The sequence below is a fragment of the Apodemus sylvaticus genome, chromosome 8 (assembly GCF_947179515.1).
Source record: "Apodemus sylvaticus chromosome 8, mApoSyl1.1, whole genome shotgun sequence".
Lineage (NCBI taxonomy): Eukaryota > Metazoa > Chordata > Mammalia > Rodentia > Muridae > Apodemus > Apodemus sylvaticus.
The window spans coordinates 70,415,769-70,434,682 of record NC_067479.1 but is presented as its reverse complement, the minus strand read 5'-3'; the positions used below and the strand labels follow the sequence as shown (position 1 = coordinate 70,434,682).

Sequence of the window (18,914 nt, the reverse complement as noted above, 5' to 3'; positions counted from 1 at the left end):
CTACACAGAGAAACCATATCTTGAAAAACCAAAAGCAAACATACAAACCAAATCACTGGAATCTTTGTTGGCTCAGTTATCATTTTTTTTTTTTTTTGGTAGTGAGGACACTCAGAATTTATTCTCCAGCTGCTTCCAAAGGTTCTCTCTTCCTCCCTTCCTCTCTCCCTCCCTCCCTTTTCCCTCTCTCTTCCCTCTCTTCTTTCCTTCCTCCCTTTTCTCTCTTTGCATCTCTTTGACAGAGCCTAGGGTCTAGGTCATGTGTAGCCAATATTCGTGTCTCTGAGCTGTGCCACAGTCCCAGTGACGGTGACTGCAGTCACCGCCCTGTACAGTAGCCACCAAGACTCACTCTTCTGCTGTATTCTTGACCCAGCTTTCTGTATTTCCCCATCCTCAGGGTCCCCAGCATCTGATAACGACTACCTTTTTAACCTTGTGAAACAGTCCACATGTACGCTGTCTGCCTTTCCGCATCTGGCTTATTTCATTTAACACGATGTCCTTCAAGTTTATCTGTGTGTTTCCAATGGGCAGGATTCCTATTTTGGAATTGTTTTAAAGTTAAAACAACTTAATACATTTATTTATGTTTTTGAATCAGGGGTTCATGAATCCCAGACAGCCCTCGAGTTCACTACAGTAAACTACAGGACAACCTTAAAATTCTAATCCCCCAACCTTCACCTCCCAAGTGTTACGACTTCTTTTCCTCAAAACTTGTTTTTAGCTGACACATTAAAAGCACACACTTTGTCCATGCCTTTAAGAACTGCACGTGTATGTACATATGTGTTTGTCTGTTCATGCCCTGGAACACAGGTGGAGGTCTGAGCACAACTTGAGTGAGTCTGTTTTGTTTTCTCTTAATGTCACGTGGGTCCCAAGGATTGAACCCAGGCCATTGGGCTTGGCGCCAGGCTGCCTTACAGGCTGAGCCATCTTGCTGCCCCTCCTCCCGTATATTATAGCGTACTTTCCTTCATCCACTTATCTGTGGGTGGATTCATGTGTTGACTCTATGTCTTGGTCTGTGTGGGCAGAGTCATCATGGAAGCTACGGTCAACATGGAAGTGCAAATGTGTCTGCTCTGTCAGTTTCCCATCCTTTAAGACTGTATTCGACCGGGGTTATAATGTCATGTTATTTTTACATCTTGAGGTATTCCCACATGGTTTTCACAATGGCTATACTGCTTACATTTTAAAGCAAGGCTGTCCAAGGTCCCTCTGTGCCTACATCTCATGTGCTATCTGGTCCTTGGTAAGCCATCCTAAGAGCTACGATCTGTGTTTCCTTGTGATTTTGCTTTGCAGTTCTGCTGACTAGGGATGTCCGTCGGCCTAACCAACACCCTCCAGTCCTAGCTCCGCAGTGTGGCCTCTGAGCCTCACCTTTGGATTCATTCCTGCTGCCTGAGCTCTGGCCACAAGATCTCCAAACATCATTCCTGGCCAGACAGCCCCCAGCACCTGCCTTTCGTTGGACTTTGCCTGTGAGCTGTCTCACTGTGCTTTAACTAATGATTGACAGGTACTGGGTATACAGGTCCAGCCCTTGTGGCTGTGCTAGCAGTTCTAAAAGTGTCCCTTCAGGGGGGCTGCCACCCACTCGAGCTGGATGGGATCCCCACGCCTTTTCTGACATAGAAAGAACTCAGGGCTCAGTTTTCTTTCTTCTCCTTCCCAGCCCCTGGTACTCTCACTCAGAATCCAGATCTCGCCATTGCATGACCCCAGACAGATGCTCAGAGGACACTGCCCACATGCATATTTCTGGCCCTGATGATTTTGTGCAGTGCTGGGGGTGGAACAGGGGACATCTTGCATGCTATCAAGGCCTCTGTCACTGAGCCATGCCCCTAGCCCCCAGCCATGATCATATGTCATGAATTTCTGCAGAGCCTTTCTAACACCTGCCTTCTCTCCCCACTGTCAACATAACTCATTTTCAACATGCTCTAACTCAGTCGTTAACATGAGTTAACCTCTCAACACCGACACCCCAGTTACCTCGTGTCTGGTTCCACTGCTCCGGCATGACTCTGTGATCCGTCTGCCCTCTTCTCTGTGGCCTAGGCTGACTTCAAAATCACTATTCAGTTAAGAATAACCGTAAACTTGGTCCTGCTTTTCTGTGGGGAGTGCTGGGCTGACAGAGGCGCATTGCCATGCCCTGTGACCTTCTGTTCCGGGGTCTGAGCTTTCACTACTCAGTGCCCACCCTGATCCCCACCCCCAGCTCTGAAGCGCGATGCAACTCTGGGTGGCTACTCTTTGTTCTACAAGTGTCCAGGCCTGAGTTCAAAGGGTTTCCTAACTACTTTAGAGCCTACTTGAGTTCATGTTTTTGTTTGTTTTTTCTGTTAAGCCGTTCTTAGATTCAATTAAGCTTTCTCCCAAACTTTCTGGGTTTGTCTACTTAGTTCTGTAATACTAAGTAGACAATACATGCAATGATGTCATCGTATAACACTTTGGACAGATATACGTGACTCAGAGAATTAATCTTGTACATTTGTCATGTCTTCCTTTTGAAGAAGAATTTATCTTAACCCTCCCATAACATAGTCCTATAAGCACTGGCTCCCTCTCTTCCCTCAGTGGTTCTCTACCTTCCTGACACTCCCTTTAGTACAGTTCCTCATGTCGTGGTGACCCCCAACCATAAAATTATTTTGTTGCTACTGCATAACTGTAATTTTGCTACTCTTACAAATCATTAATATCTGATATGTTGATATGTGACTGCCGAAGGAGTCGTGACCCACAGGTTGGGAACTTCTGCTCTGACTGAATCCTGACCCCTCCCTGTCTTCATCTCTCCTCACTCCAGAATGAAGGACGAGCCAGGAGGGAAGGCGAGCAAGGAAGTCAATGTCAGAATAAGAGGCATCCATCCCACCTCCCTAAAAACTGAGTGGATAGTGGGGCCTGGTGGCACAGGCCAATGGCCTTACTCTTCAGGAGGCTGAGGCAGGAGGACTGAATCTTCAAGGCCTACTTGGACTACAAGTTCAAGGCCAGCCTAAGAAGCTAGGGAGACTTTGTCTCAAAGTAAAACAAAACAAATCAAAACAAACAAACAAACAAAAAACAGGCCTGGAGGTATATCTCAGTGGTTTGTTCCCAGAAAAGACAAGCAGGGGAAAGAAAAGATGAGAAAGGGAGGAGAGGATGGAAGGGCAGGGGAGGGAAGGAGAGGGGAGAGGAGGCCAGAGGAGGGGAGGGGAGGGCAGGGTAGGGGAGAGGAATAAAAATGCAGTCACTTCCAGGAGTATTGGGAGTGTGTTTTTGGAAGACATTTAAATTTTCTTTTATTCCATGTATTTATTTGTGTGTGTGTATACAAACACATACGTTGCTGCCCATGCACGGAGGTCAGAGGAAACCCATGCATGAGGTCAGAGGAAACCCATGCATGAGGTCAGAGGAAACCCATGCATGAGGTAAGAAGAAACCCATGCATGAGGTCAGAGGAAACCTTGCAGGAGTTGGGGCCCAATGTATTAAGCTCAGAAAGTTAGTTTTAGTTGGTGGCAAGTGTCTTTGCAATCTCTCATGTACTTGTGACTATAGAAGATGTGATGATTAGTAAGACTTCTATTTCTGAGTTGGATAAAAATGAAAATTCCTAAGCAAGATTACTAACATAAATATGAAACCCTGCAGGCTTCAAGAAATAAGCTGTCATGGACTCTACTGACCAGAAACCTAGAGAACTGGAACTTTGAAGAGCTGCCTTGGGGCTAGACCCCCATTTTTAATCCATATGATTTGAGAGTAATATTTACACCATTCCTCTTGACACAGGCTTCCAAGCATACTGTCCACAGCTTTGAGAGGAGCAGAGATCACTTCTGGCTGCCCCATGAGGGTGGGATGGTTTTCAGGTATCTCTCCCCCACAGAGCCTAAGCAGACTGGAGCACAGTTGGTTTTCATGAGGCTGGGTAAGCTTCAGTGACCTGTGCCAACTTGCCTTGCTTGTTTAATGCTTGTGGTTAATTTCTATAGGCTTTGGAGTTTATTTTGGTGTGGCACAGCACTAATAAAGCAAGCCAGAGTCGTCCACAGTGTTATGATGTCTGCATTCAGAGCACATCTCAATGAGTTGCATCTTCCACTGTGGACCATCCACTGTCTATTTTGTGGATAAAAGAGATTTTTTTCTCCTCATTAAAGCATTGTGGTGAGAATATTCAAACAAATAGCCATCTTAAGTATTTTTTCCTTTCTTTTCCCTTTGAGACAGGATTTCTCTGTATAGTCCTGGGTGTCCTAGAACTCGCTCTCTATAGACCAGGCTAGTCTCAAACTCAGAGATACACCTGTCTTTGCCTCCCAAGTACTGACATTAAGGGCATGAACCACCACTACCCAGCTATCTTAACTGTTTTCAAGTGTGCAATTTATATTATTTTTGTATGACCAGTTCCACCAGCCATCTCCAAAACTGTCTCATCCCCGAAGCTGAGCCAAATGGTACCAATTAATCAATAACAACCCCCTCCTGTTTCCTTCTGATTATTGACGACCATTCTGTCTTTATATTGTCTGGGCCTCTCCTGGAACTACAGGATCTTTGTGTCTGCTCTGTTTAACTTAGCATGATGTCCTCAAGATCTGTCCAGGTCACATGGTCAGATTCTCCCTCCTTTTTAAGGGTGAAGAAGTCTCTATTCTGTGAACAGGGCCTGCTTTGTTCATAGACATCTTGGTTGATGTCAGTAGTGACCTTCTGAAAGGGGTCTACAAATCTGTTTGCTTTTCCCTTTTGAAAAAGGCTTGGTAGGTGGAAAAATGCTTTCTTGAGCTATTATGATTCAGAATTTTTCTTAACTAATTTTTTTGAGGTTTTGAGGAATAAACATCACATTTGTGAAAGGCCTGGAGTTGTTCAAACGGTGGCTGACCTCTGTCCTGGTGAATAGGAAAGAGCCTGGATTTGTCTCAGGGGCAGACCACATGCCTGGTATGTGTGAGGCCCTGAGTTCCACTCCCTACCACAAACAGAGAAACACAGGGCAGAAAACCGAGGAATTCTGATGTCATACCCTGATCTTACCTAATGACATCAGAGTAAGGAATGTCCCTGCATAGAAGAATGTTGAGAAAGAAGTCACCCGACTTCATTGCAGTTATGATATAATGGTAGGCTTTTAAAAACAAAGTCAGACAAAGAACTAGTGATTGAAACTATGTAAGGCAAAGTACAGCTGCGAGGCCACACGAAGTATCTAGGATATAAAATGCAAACCCCAAAGCCGTTTCTATGTAGGGTGGCAATGTTTAGGCTGAGGAATAATTCTTGAAGCTCAGGAGAATTTCAGAGGCGACACCTTGCAATTACCCACTATGGACTGCAGGTGGCAGCAGAGAGAGCCATTCTACCTGACTGCAGGTTCTACTGGGGTAAGGGCTTCTGAGAAACCCTTTGGCCAGTTATAAATGATAACAGCTAGTGAAAGGAGCCCTTGGCAAGTTATTGAGCGTCTCACAGAAACAAACAAACAAACAAACAAACAGACCACTAACCACGAGTCTCAGGTCTTCCCTGAAAGTTAGTGGTCTTTCATAATTTAGCTTTTATGGAGTTGTTCTTGAGGGCCCACAAAATCCAACCGAAACCCACACCCTGTGTTCCGCCCGAGCTCTTCAGGCTTCGGTGTTCCTGTCGCCGCGCTCCGCTGCACACAGCACAGCAGCCATTCTCTACGTCTTCCTCCAACGTGGCTCCTTGATACTCATCTTCTTCTTCGAGATCACCGGACGATCTCAATAAACAGCCCTTCATAAATGGCCCCTGAGATGGCAGGCATGATTATGGGTTTTTTTCAAATTGCTTGATAAAAGGTCATAAATGTCAAAAAACTAGATGTCACTAAGTTCATTTATCCTTAAAAGTCCAAAGTCAAACCTTGCAGGTAAGTGAACCCATACAGCACAGGAAGGGAGTCCTTGGTGACGTTCCATATTTAGCACTTTTTATTGGCTTAAGTGACTACGAAAAATCATGCTTATTACACTGATAGATTCTCTACAATCTAAAGGAACTGCTAATAAACAGAAGACAGGGTGACAGGTCTGGAAGGACAAGGGCAGTGGACAGGTAGGAAAGCTATACACATGGGAAGTGTGTTTTGTTCGGGAAGGGGCAAGGGAAGTTCTTGTGAAAACTGGGTAACAATGTGACTGTCCCTTAACAAGGAGATGGTCATTATACAAGGAGCAAATATTTAGATACACAAATCTAGGAGGAGTTCCCAGACATGCCACTGAGTAGGAACTATCATAGAAAAACTGAAGTTAGAAATGGCAGCAAAGGGCAGTAATGGGGCTCATCTGGTAAAGGCACTTGCATCCAAGACCGAAGATCCGAGTTCAATCCCTGCTTCCTACACGGTGGAGAGCTGACTTCTCCAAGTTGTCCTTTGACCTCTACATACATCATCGTACTTACCTACCCTCCTTATACACAGGCTAAATAAATAAATGTGAGAAAATGCAATAATGTGAACAAAAACCCTTGTGAATCTTTGTTATATATGCATGTATATACATACAGGTGTTCCTTGACTAATACAGGCTTATATCCTAAAATCTCATTGCAAGTTGAAGATATTCTGAAGTAAAAATTCAATTGATCACCAGACAGTGGTGGCAGAAGCCTTTGATCCCAGCCGTGGGGAGGCAGAGGCAGGCAAATCTCTAAGTTCAAGGCCAGCCTGGTCTACAGAGTGAGTTCCAGGGCAACCAGGGCTATACAGAGAAACCCTGTATTGGAAAAACCAAAACAGAACAAAACACAAAGAAGATTCAATCAATGCACTCACTTTACTGAGCATTTTAGCTCAGTTTCACGGCACACTGCAGAGCACCGTGGTTTCCCCTCATGATCTCGAGGCCTATTAGGAGCTCCAGTCACTACTATAACCCAGGAAAAAGAGAGGATCAGACAAATAGTGCCCTAGCCTAGGAAAAGGTCCACACTTGAATTCAGAGTATGTACACCATTGTGAAGAAAGACATTCCCAAACGGAACCATTGTTGCTGGGGCTGTGTATACGACTGTATGGGAAGGGACTGGAAGGATTCATGGAGAGACACGGATAACTGAGATTTCTGGGCAAGGGATGAAATGAGGCTGAGCCCCTGACTCCATACACCTCTGAGTGATTCAATTAGAAATAAAAACGTTTCTCTGTATTAACATTTACACAAGTCATGTCAGCCGTCTTTTAAAAGTGACTGAAGGAGATGGTGCTGTTAGAGGATTGAAATTAGACAGCAGCATTGCATCTAGAAGAGCATCGCTGGGGCATGGTTCTGCCACAGCATCAGTCATCTCCCTTCAGCAGGTCACCAGTGCACCAGGAGGCTTTGGGGAGGGAACCCCTGGCCTGGCAGCAGTCACAGCCTGAGCGTCGGACCCCACCCTTCCACAGGTTTCACTCGGTCCTGGAGGAGCGGAAACCAGCTAGTATTTACTAGGGAAGTATACAGCAGTTGCTTAACGTTGAAGGAATGGATGATAAACCTGAGGCTCAAAGCTGGGCCGAGCTTGGCTCTATCCTCAGTTATTTACAGAGTGCCCACGTAGAGAACAGATCTGCTTTTGGTTTTCCAAGGGAGAACAGAGCGAGGCTGGGCACAGAGCAGGGTGGCAAGGAGGCTGCTGTGGGTACAGCGCAGAAGACACTCGGAGACAAATCCTCCTGGTGACCACTTGGTCTCACGTTGGTCAGGCCACCTCCGTATTTTGGCCTCATCATCTTACACGCCCCTGCTTCCTGGAACCCATTCCTAGCCTTTGTCCCATTGCCCTGAGACGGGTGGTTCCGTTACTGGTTTCCTTTAGGTTTCCCCTAAGAGTGACCACCCCACACAGCCTGTGTGGGCACCATGCCCTGGTGCCTGGTAGTCTCTGCTCTCCCTTTGTGCTGTGGCATTGGCCTGCAGCAGAGACAATCTATGGGATTTGTTGACACGCAGCCTCCCTCAACACGAAGTCTCAAGTTCTATTTATCAGCTCCAGACCCAGGGATTAAACATGTCTGGTGCTTAGCTGGTGCACAGTAGATAGCAGCTGGTGGAAAAACTCAGGAGGGATGTGCGGGGACAGACCAGGGATGCTTTCCAGGCTGCAGTTACACCATGGACTCCAGCAGTGTTGCAACTGATGTAGGTTTCGGGCCTGTGGAGTTAGTCTTCCTTGTGGGAGGGATACTTCCTCAAGGCCTATCAACGTAACCTCTGAATGGTTAGACCACTCTTGTTGGCCTTTGATCTGGACCAGAGCTGTGCCTTCTTCACGACCCTACCCCCACCCCTCCACAGGTGATGACTTGATGGTTTTTAGGTCGTAGTGAGGATGGCAGGAAACAAGAGGTGTGGTATGCATATTAAGTAGTATGGAGTCCCTGACAGGACAAACCTATAATGTTCATTCTTGACGCACCGGCCCCTTTCCTAGTCACTTATTTATATTCATTGGATCATTTAGTCTTTGCTGTTTTGATGCAGTGTCTCATGAAGATCAGGCTGCCTTTGAACTGAGTATGCAACTGAGGGTGACCTTGAACTTCAGATTCTCCTTCCTTCACCTCCCAGGAGTTGGGACTGCAGGCATCTACCTCTGGGCGCCATTTCTATTTACTTTCTCCAAGACAGGAGATGGAGCCTATGGCTGTGTGGTGGGCACAGGCTGGGATGGAGCCTATGGCTGTGTGGTGGGCACAGGCTGGGGATGGAGCCTATGGCTGTGTGGTGGGCACAGGCTGGGGATGGAGCCTATGGCTGTGTGGTGGGCACAGGCTGGGGATGGAGCCTATGGCTGTGTGTGTGGTGGGCACAGGCTGGGGATGGAGCCTATGGCTGTGTGGTAGGCACAGGCTGGGGATGGAGCCTATGGCTGTGTGGTGGGCACAGGCTGGGATGGAGCCTATGGCTGTGTGGTAGGCACAGGCTGGGGATGGAGCCTATGGCTGTGTGGTGGGCACAGGCTGGGGATGGAGCCTATGGCTGTGTGGTGGGCACAGGCTGGGATGGAGCCTATGGCTGTGTGGTGGGCACAGGCTGGGATGGAGCCTATGGCTGTGTGGTGGGCACAGGCTGGGATGGAGCCTATGGCTGTGTGGTAGGCACAGGCTGGGGATGGAGCCTATGGCTGTGTGGTGGGCACAGGCTGGGATGGAGCCTATGGCTGTGTGGTAGGCACAGGCTGGGGATGGAGCCTATGGCTGTGTGGTAGGCACAGGCTGGGGATGGAGCCTATGGCTGTGTGGTGGGCACAGGCTGGGATGGAGCCTATGGCTGTGTGGTGGGCACAGGCTGGGATGGAGCCTATGGCTGTGTGGTAGGCACAGGCTGGGGATGGAGCCTATGGCTGTGTGGTGGGCACAGGCTGGGGATGGAGCCTATGGCTGTGTGGTGGGCACAGGCTGGGATGGAGCCTATGGCTGTGTGGTAGGCACAGGCTGGGGATGGAGCCTATGGCTGTGTGGTGGGCACAGGCTGGGGATGGAGCCTATGGCTGTGTGGTGGGCACAGGCTGGGGATGGAGCCTATGGCTGTGTGTGGTAGGTAGCATCTTGACATGGATCTACATACTCTCCAGCCCTTGGTTTTTTGAGTTTCAGAGTGATAGTGCTGCCTGTCACTCGTCTGCGTTTGCACGCAGCCCCCTTCCCCTGCTGACACAGCTGGCCTCGGAGGTCACTGCGGTATGTTTATTTCAGTGTCCACCTGCACATTCTCAAGCTTCCAGTTGGTTGAGCTTTGCAGGAGACGTTCCTGTTTACGATGTCATTCACCATGTCACTCAGGGTCTATTGAGTGAAAAAGAGATGATTTATTAATGGTATTATCGTTCTTCAGTCCTGGGTGGAGGAGAGGGTCTGTGTAAATCCCCCCATTGAATTACCTAGGTGTGGGAAGTTGGCAGGAAGCCCACTGTGAGGTGAAGAGCTTAGGCCAGCGTAAGCAAGGGCTCCCTTCCACCCACTGCAATCCATCCAGCATTTGTAAGCTGCTCCCTGGTGAGTCACCTAGTTAGAACAGTGGCACCTGAGACAGCTCAGACCCAGGGAAACCAGCAGAACACTCTCTTGTTCCACTTAGATGAGCAGTGGCCTTTCTGGCCACAGGTAGCACCACGTTTCCTGCCAGTGAATGCCACCCGTGTTGGGGCGCATCAACTGTAACCTTCAGAGTTACACCCTTCAGAGCCCTCACACCAAGGCTGCTTCTCTTCACAAATTGCCAACTCCTAGTTCAGGACAATCATATTCCAGAGGTCAAGCTTTAATTTTCAAGCTTGTAGCCAGACCTCTCCGTCAGTCCTATGAAGTGGTTGTTGGTGGTTTGTAATTATTTTGGCCCTGTTCTTTAATACCTTAAGAGTGATAATCTTCATGATGTGTAGGAGAGGAACTAGCCATTTAAAAAGATGGGCGTTCTTTTAACAGCATATTCCAGGACACCCCGGCAGGTGGGAGAGACTTCACCTGTTCTGCTGCCTGAGTGGAAGTGGGCTGAGTTTTATCCCTTTCAAACTATGCTGTCTGATCCATTAAAAAAAAAAATCGTAAAATGCTTTGACAGCCTCAGTGTGAAGCTTGTACCTTAAAGGATGTAAGTGTTGGTTCCATCCAGGAGAGAGCTGCATATAGGCAGTCACTCACCAGGGACAGGCTTGCCCATGGGAACAGACACCGAGGAAACAGAAAGAACATGGGCCACATGTCTCTACACACACACACACACACACACACACACACACACACACCCCTTGGAAAGTTCTCAAGTTGTAATCTTCACAGTGGAAGATGTTCTAATTTTTAAATATGCAGAGTATTATTTATTGTTTTTTGTGATATTGGTGTTGCAATATGGGGACTCGTACATGGAGACTGGTGTTTTAGCACTGATTATATACTGAGCCTAAGGACCTTGAAAACTGAGTTTATCTGGTTCTTCTAGAAACTGGACTGATCCTGTCATGGGGACTTAGCATCCTCATGCTGCGCTCTGACTCTCAGACCTCACAGTCCTTAGGATGGGGTTTGCTGAACCTCTTAGAGTGCTATGGATTTGGGCAGCAGTGTTCTGTCCCCTCTCTTTATCAAGTTTTCTAGCCACAGGGTATTTTTTTGTAACTGGAGCAGGATCCTAGAACAGTGAGTGTTGTACCATGTGAACATACTTCTGGGATGTTTTAAGATACAAACTATGAAATATATGTATATACAAATTAGTATAGCTGGGCATGGCATGGTGTGCACCTTTAATATCAGCCCTTGGGAGGCAGGGGCAGGCAGATTTCTGACAGTTCTAGGCCAGCCTGGTGACAGAGTGAGGCCCTGTCTCAAAGACAAAAAGCAAAGCAAAGCCAGAAAAACTTACTATTGATCAAGCTAAAGTTTGGTATTCTATTGAAAACCTTATTTAATTTTAAAGTATACAAAATAATCATATTTTAATAAATGACATTTAGGAGTTTACAAAATTATATCAGTGACAAGCATGAAACCACAACTCTTATTTATTGTTACAAAATGGCTTCCCAATGATATTCTTGGCAGGAAGAAGTGTCCCCTGTTGGATTTGATGACTGTCATCTTGTGGGAAATACATTAGGCATAAAGGTAATGCTAAGGTTCAACTTGCCCTAGAAAAGTTACGTATTGATCTAAACTAGTTTCTTTTATTTGTTTTCCAAATATCCACATTTCTGTTTCCAGTTAAGAAGGCAAGGCTGGAGAGGGAGGCAAACAGACTTTCAAAGTAGAAAAACTTAGTTTTAATCAACAGGATTTAGAGTCTAGAAGTTTCATTGGTTCTCTGAAAACCACCCCATTTGGTTTCTGCACCATTAAATGCACCATGGCAGTGAAATTCCCATGCAAACTCATGAAGTTGATGTGTTCTGATGCTGACTGCCACATCCCACAGCTACAGAGCAGACAAACTGCTGTGTCGGGGGGGGGGGGGGGGAGGGGGGGGCTCATGGCAGGGGGCAGTTGTTGGCCTAGCCTATCTGTCTCTTACACAAAATTACGGTTGAATATTCTAAGTGAGGCCTCTTCTTGTCAGAAGACAGTGCAAGAAGCTTCCAGTCTGTCTCATGTGAGACAGGGTGTAGTGTTGTAGCCCCACGCCCAGCACCCCAGTGATGAATATAATAGGTGGGCTCACAGCCACACTGCAGGTTTCCTATAACCCCAAGGTTTTAACGATTTTGTGAGATCTGTTTACACACCATGTTCACTTCACAAACCTAACCTCTGAACTAGGAGGAATGTATAATACTTTCCAGATCATTTTAGGAACAGAACCTACCTTATTTTAAGGTTCTCATTTAAAAAAAAAAAAGTACACAGCACTTGAGGGATTAAATAGCTTTTGTCCACTGTTGCAGACTTAAACTATCAAAGCAAATAACCATGCGGAGATCCTTTACCTTTAGCTAGGGGCGCCTGGGGGAAGGGTACCCTGAGGGAGGAACTCTTCCTCAGGACCAGGCTCCTCTCCTGTCCTCAGAGGAAGAGAAACAATGTGAGATCCCTTTGTTTAAACTGCGACTGTATCCTACAAGCATAGCAGCTACTAGCACTGGGTCTCAGTGGAACTAACTTTAGAGCCCATTAATACGGGCATAGAATCGGGCCTTTGTTTGGAGCGTTGGGGGAAGGGAGGCCCACGGAGGCTTCTGGAGTTTCATGGGAGGCCTACAGGGACTTCAAATGGTGGCATTTAAGATGGGAATGTCTGTGTCCGGGAAATGCTGGTGGCTGGGCTGTGCCGACTGAGCCTGAGCGTGGGTTGCCTCATCCTCTCCCTCAGATCTTCGCTCTGGTGGCCAGGCAACGCATTAGACTGGCCTTTTGGACTTTCCGGAGCAATACCTAACGAACAAGTAGCACAGCTCTGTGATATTTAGCAGGATGCAAATTCCAGACACAGAAATCATGAACACGGTGAAGACAGTCTTTTCTGTGGGCCTGGAAATGAAGCAGTCCACTGTATTGGGACAAGGCCAAGCGTTGCACTTCACCAGACGCTGCATGAAGAAGCCATTGTACATGATGTAGAAGACATACATGAAGACAGCTTCGAAGATGACCCGGAAGAAGATGCTGGTGGTGTAGGTCCACCACAGGGACCCTTCGATACGGACCTTCTGGGTTTTGATCTCTTCAATGTCCTTAAACTCATTCTTTATTTCTCCCTTCATGAACTTGCGTTTCTTCTCGTGTCTCCGGTAGGCCACATGCATGGCCACCAGGAGGGCCGGTGTGGACACCATGATCAGCTGCAGGGCCCAGAGCCGGATGTGAGAGATAGGGAAGTAGTGGTCGTAGCAGACGTTCTTGCAGCCAGGCTGAAGGGTATTGCACACGAAATCGGCCTGCTCGTCTCCCCACACCTCCTTCGCAGCCACCACAAGGATCATGATGCGGAAGATGAAGAGGACGGTGAGCCAGATCTTCCCAATGCTGGTGGAGTGTTTGTTGACACCCCCGAGGATGCTCTGGAGAGTGCCCCAATCCATCTTGTCCTCTGGGTGGTTGGCACTAGAGAAGACAAACATAAAACAGGAATCATTGGTTTGGCCAGAAATCTCTGGCTCTGGATAATGTATTCTTAACTGTCTTCATGCAAACACCAAGGCGCACACGGCCTCCTCTAGTATGCTGTACTAGACCACACAATGCACTTTGCCATAGGATTAAGTGTGCAGCTCCCAAACCATCTCCAACATATTTCTGTGTGTTCTCTAGTACCCTTCTCCAAAAACAAAAGTTTGTTTACCTGAGTAAATTCACCTAGTCTTTAGGACATAATAAAGATGTGGGTACAGGGTGCACCAGAGCAGAGTACTTATTATTATAAAGGCAAAACCGAGTTCTGGCTACCCTGCCCCAATATGTTCGCATGTCCATACAGGTCATTCAATGGGCTGTGTCAGTAGCAGCAAGTTTTGCAGTGTATCACAGTGAGGGACAAAAGCTTGGGCCAACCTCACTTTACAGGCATGGCTACCCAGTACATATGGCAGGATTTGTGGAATCCCACAAGATCCCGTGTTGTTTCCGTGTGGTTTCTTGGCTGAAGCCACTTCTTTAAAATGTTTTAATATTTGTGGGCTTGGGAGGCAAGAGCGAGTGCTCTGTCATTACTAATGGTTTGTATTTGCATCTGAGATTCCTCAACTTAACCTTTCACTACAAGCCTTGCTTCCCTCTTCTGTGTGAGAGGAACAGGGCAAGAAACACAAAAGAAAACAAAACCATAAAGGGGACAAAAATAGACAAACACACAACACCGACACAACAACAGCACCAAAACAAGCCTCTGCATGTAGGTCTTCACACGCATCACACGCAGGCTGGCGGTTCCACTCTCAGGTTGGGACTGTTTGGTTAACGCTCTGCGTCTGTTTTGATATGTGTTGCAAGTGAGTGTTGCACTGTGGACTGTGGCTTTAACCTTGAAGTGATTCTAAAATAAATATATGATGAAAAATGACGGAAAATGAGCTCAGCGGGTCACCAGGTGCGGGCCGGAGGAGCCACTGCCTTGGGTGGTGAGAACTCTGCCTTGGGTGGCACCACAGTGTCTATTGTCTGTGTCCTGGATGAGCTTCCCATTAGCCAATGACCTTCTGCATCGCAGGGCAGCAACCTTCCTCACTGATTCATAGCTACACCTTGTCTGTCACAATCAACCCCTCTTTTGATAAATCCCACCCTCCCGCTGTCCTGACTCACTCGCTTCCACCCCTTCCAAGCTGTAATGAGTCCTCTTGCTCTGTCTTAAAAAAAAGCATCCTCCCCTCCAGCCTAGCAGGTTACATCCTGTTTCCCAGTGGACTCCGAGCAGGCACAGAGAGAAGTCGCTCCTGGCCCATGGTGGCTGTGGCAGAGCGCCAAGGGACCCACCCGGTGGACCACTCAATTCTGCCTTGGTCGGTCAGAGGACAGAGGGCCAGGGCATGGGAGTTAAGGGAAGCTGACACACACCGGTGAAACATCAAGCCCTACCCAACCTGGAAAGCAGAACCGCAGCAGGGAGAAGCAGAGGCTCTAGGGGTTCAGCCCTGACCCATTTATACCTAGGCTGTCAGAGGCCCTTAGGGAAGCTGGTTGTCCTTTGAACGATCTCACAGCTCCACGTGGTCTGCCCCCAACAGCAGGAGGATTGAAAAGCAACAGTGTTTGAGTTTAACAAAACAATCTGATTGGAATTAGACCTTCAGTTCTTCCTTCCCTCCTCTGCTGAGTGGAGATCAGGACATTGAAATAAACATCCACACACCTGACCCAAAATACAGAGCTGGAGAATGCCTGCCTGGGGCCCGGCCTTTGCCTGCATAGAGCAGCCGGGGACTAGCCCAATGATTATCAACACACGGGGAAAAATCAACTTCTGCGTAAACTTTGCACTTGATTATAAGATTACTTTAAAGTGTTTGTTGAGTTTGAGTTTGCTGTGTAACCCGGGCTGGCTTCTAAATCCATGCAGCTGGGGTTAGCACAACATACATCTGGAATAGCAGAACTCTGGAGGCTGAGGCAGGATAGAGCTAACGTGAGGAAAACTTTTTCTGCAGAGCAAGACCCTGGCTCAAGAAACAAACGCCGAAAGAGTCAAAAACAAAACAGAACAGAACAAAGACAAATAAAAAAAACAAAAACAAAAACAAACAAAAGCAAAACAGGAAAGGGGTGGCTGGATTGAACACACTAGGCCAATAAGAAGAAAAAAGCCTCCTAAAGAAAACCAAGTAGCCGGTTATAGTCATGGGCCCAGGCGTATCTGATTGCAGCTGCTTGTCTTAAATGGCCTTTCTAAGCAGAAAGAGAGGTTAAAATTTGACCTCACAATGGGGTGAGGAGTACTAAGCCAGCAGGTGAAATCATCAATATTCAACTCTGGTGTAGGGGCTGATTTCCAGGCTGGCCTTAGGACTAGGGGGTCACATGCAGGTCCCTATCTGGCCTGGGTCACCAGCAGATTGCCTTGAACCGGTAAATCATTAGCTTCTGAAAACAAGGGATCTTCTCCTAGTTTATAATATATACAGCATATATGACCCATATTTGCCTTAAAGGATACTTCGGGGAGCTTGCGGCACAGCACACCTCCAGATGCCGACCCCACCGCACCCCCCCACCCCCTTCTCACAGTTGACTAGCTTAGCCCATAGTTCCCAAAGGACTCCTGGGTAAGTGGAGCCATGACTGCTTCTCGGGACAGTCCGGTAGACCTGAGCAGTTGGTCCCATTCAGGCGTATGCTCCCTTCCAGTGCGGCCGCACCGAGGGGCTGACGCAAGAGTCCGAAGGCTCCCAGCAGCACACCATCTGTGAAGCTGAGCCTGGAAGCTTCCCTTCCAGCTGCAGCGCTCCGCCTGGACGCAACTCTTTTAAAAAAGCGTTTAAGGAAAGAGAAAAAGCAATCAAAATCTCCACCCGAGTGCAGGCTGGGGTTCCCCAGCTCGCGGGAGCGGCTACGGACTAGCGATTTGGGCGATCGCCCACGTTACCCTAGTGCTTTAGGTGGTAAAGGTCAGTGTCTTCCCACGGAGGTTTCCTGATTAACAAATGAAACCGCGTTTTCCTGCTAAGCTTTCGGTTAGTTCAAAACTTTCAATGGCGGCAGACAACGCAAGCCAGGAGGCCTCGGGAAAATTCTAGCAAAGGCATACTGGCGACTCGTCCCAGTCGCGCGCGGAACAGCCTGGCCCCCGCGTCCCTCCCCACCCCGCGCTGTGCGGGACCTCTGGCTCAGGCCGAGCGCGGCGGCGAGAGCAGCCGGCTCCAATCCCGAGCCCGGCCAGACGCCTCTAGCCGCAGAAACGCGTTCACGGCTCGGGTGCCTAGGCACGGGTGGCTGTGGCCCGTGGGGACGGCACAGCGCGTCCTGGCCTCGGTTTCCCAGGACCGCGGCGGCCCGCACCCCTCCTCGCACATCACGCGTCCCTACGGGTTAAGTGTCGCGCCCCAGCCGCCGTGGGACGTCGCGATCAGGGGCGGGTTACACCAATGTGACTCGGTCGCGCGGATTGGCGGTCGCACCTGTGTCCCGAGGAGCGTGCAGCGCTGGGTGGCGGGAAGCGGCGAGGCGCTGTCGCCTGTAAGAAGGAGCAGGTCTGGAGTGGCTCCCGGGGTCTGTCCCTGGTTGGTCCGGAGCGGGTATCGGGCCGCTACTGGGTTGGTCCGAAGTGGGTAGCCGGTTGATCCCGAGCTGGTCGCCGCGGGTCCCGGTGGAGGCTGCGCTCAGTAGGCGGGAGCGCGGCCACTGGCTGCGAGTTGGGACTGCGGAGCGCGCCGCGCGCTGCGATCTTGGACACCTGTCGGCCTCGGCGCCTTTTTAACCGAACCCCTCACCCCGCCTCTCTCACCCTGGAGCGATTGAGAAAGTGAAGGAGGAGGCGGCTCCCGGTAGCCCGCCACCCCCAGCGCCGCGGGCGGGGCTCTCCGGGCACCCAGGGCCGGCAGGGCCCGGGAGCCGCGAGCTCTCCTCGAGCCTAGGTCACTCCCCACCCCACACTGCCCCACCCAATCCCCAGCTCTCTTTGAGCTCAAGACTCTCCCAGTGTCCTGTTCCTGAACGGTGTCCTGCAGCCTGAACAGAGCCTGCAGACCCTGTGTCTTCACCCAGAATGCAGGTCGCAAAGCTCCAAGTCCGAGCTACTGGCTTTTGGAGAAGTGGGTGGTGTTGAAAGAGAGTTGATGTAGCTATTACAATCTTGCTAGTGGAAAGCGTGCTTTTGTATTCAAGATTCGCTGTAGTAATATACATTATATATATTAGATAAACGGACGTCCCAGTTTTGGTGTAGGCCTGCAGCTTCCAGGAGCGGACAGGAGGCTCCTCTCCTCCCGCAGGGGGCTCGCAGTGCAGTGAACCTAGGCATCTGAAATTCAGGTTAAAGGCGGACTGACAGAGGGCGCCGCCAAGGCTGGCCAAATTCTGGCTTCTGTTTCCCTGAATTCCCGATTTAATTCGATCACTTTGAACAGGGTGCCAGTAGCTAAGACAGGACGACTTGTAGAGGTGAGTCTCCAGGGCTGGCCTGGAAGTGGACATGTCAGTTTCTGAAGGGTTCTCTGCCTGTGCCTCTGTGTGTGTGTGTGTGTGTGTGTGTGTGTGTGTGTGTGTGTGAGACTTCTTTTCCACAACTGGTATCATTGCAAGGAAGGAGCACCCAGATTCTGCCCGGGGAGAGGGAGGGGAGATGGGGGCGGGGAGCAGAATGGTTAGGCAAGCCCATTCCTCTTGGAGTCCAGGCTGCTGGGAAGTCCAGCCAGCGTCTACCACTCAATTCTCTCTCCGCCAAGCTGGACGTGGGTTATGAGGGCCCAATGTTCACATTGCTTTGATAGACTGGATAGTTTTGAGAGGCAAGTGACATGGACATTCACAAGAGCGAGATACGTTTGGGGACACCTAGGCCAGCTGACTTCACCCTAGAGTCCTAGAGTCGCCAGCTTTGGGATGCAAATGGCACATCCTCACAAAGTTTCTTCAAATCAGGTTTACATGAAGTGAAGAGACAGTGAGTGGTTCTGACAAGGCCCATCTGGTCTACGGAATAGCTTTCGATGAAAACCGACCATAGCTGAAGGTCCGAGCCTTTCCTGCAAAGCGGGCCTGACTGCTCTTGCTTGGGCAGAGGAAGGTTTTGCATAAAAGCTACTACCCGGCCACCGCCTCCTTTCTAACTGTAAGTCTTAATCTAAGAGGGAGTGTCTGGAAGGAAGAGAGCCCCAGCTCCCTGCACAGCCCTTCCGAGAGTCATGCTGAATCAGCGTGTGAGGAACAACTGGCCAAGCCAGATGGGGCGGCCCAGCTCCCTTGGCCTGAGCACATCAGGAGATGAATCGAAGAGATGATGAGGCGGTGG

The 18,914-nt window shown here is 49.0% G+C and overlaps 1 protein-coding gene across 1 annotated transcript; it reads right to left on the bottom strand.

Annotated features, from left to right (window-relative positions):
• Positions 1–11,463: 11,463 nt before the first annotated feature.
• Positions 11,464–17,478, bottom strand: Gjb2 (gap junction protein beta 2). Its single transcript, XM_052191349.1, has 2 exons — positions 17,083–17,478; positions 11,464–13,576 (listed from the first exon to the last, which is right to left on the bottom strand). The coding sequence occupies exon 2, from the start codon at positions 13,552–13,554 to the stop codon at positions 12,874–12,876; it is 681 nt and encodes a 226-aa protein (XP_052047309.1). The 5' UTR covers positions 13,555–13,576; positions 17,083–17,478; the 3' UTR covers positions 11,464–12,873.
• Between the last annotated feature and the right edge of the window lie 1,436 nt (positions 17,479–18,914).

Bases quoted from the DNA above. Each gene is read 5' to 3' on its own strand.
- Gjb2 (XM_052191349.1), bottom strand. From the start codon at position 13,554: ATGGATTGGGGCACTCTCCAGAGCATCCTCGGGGGTGTCAACAAACAC.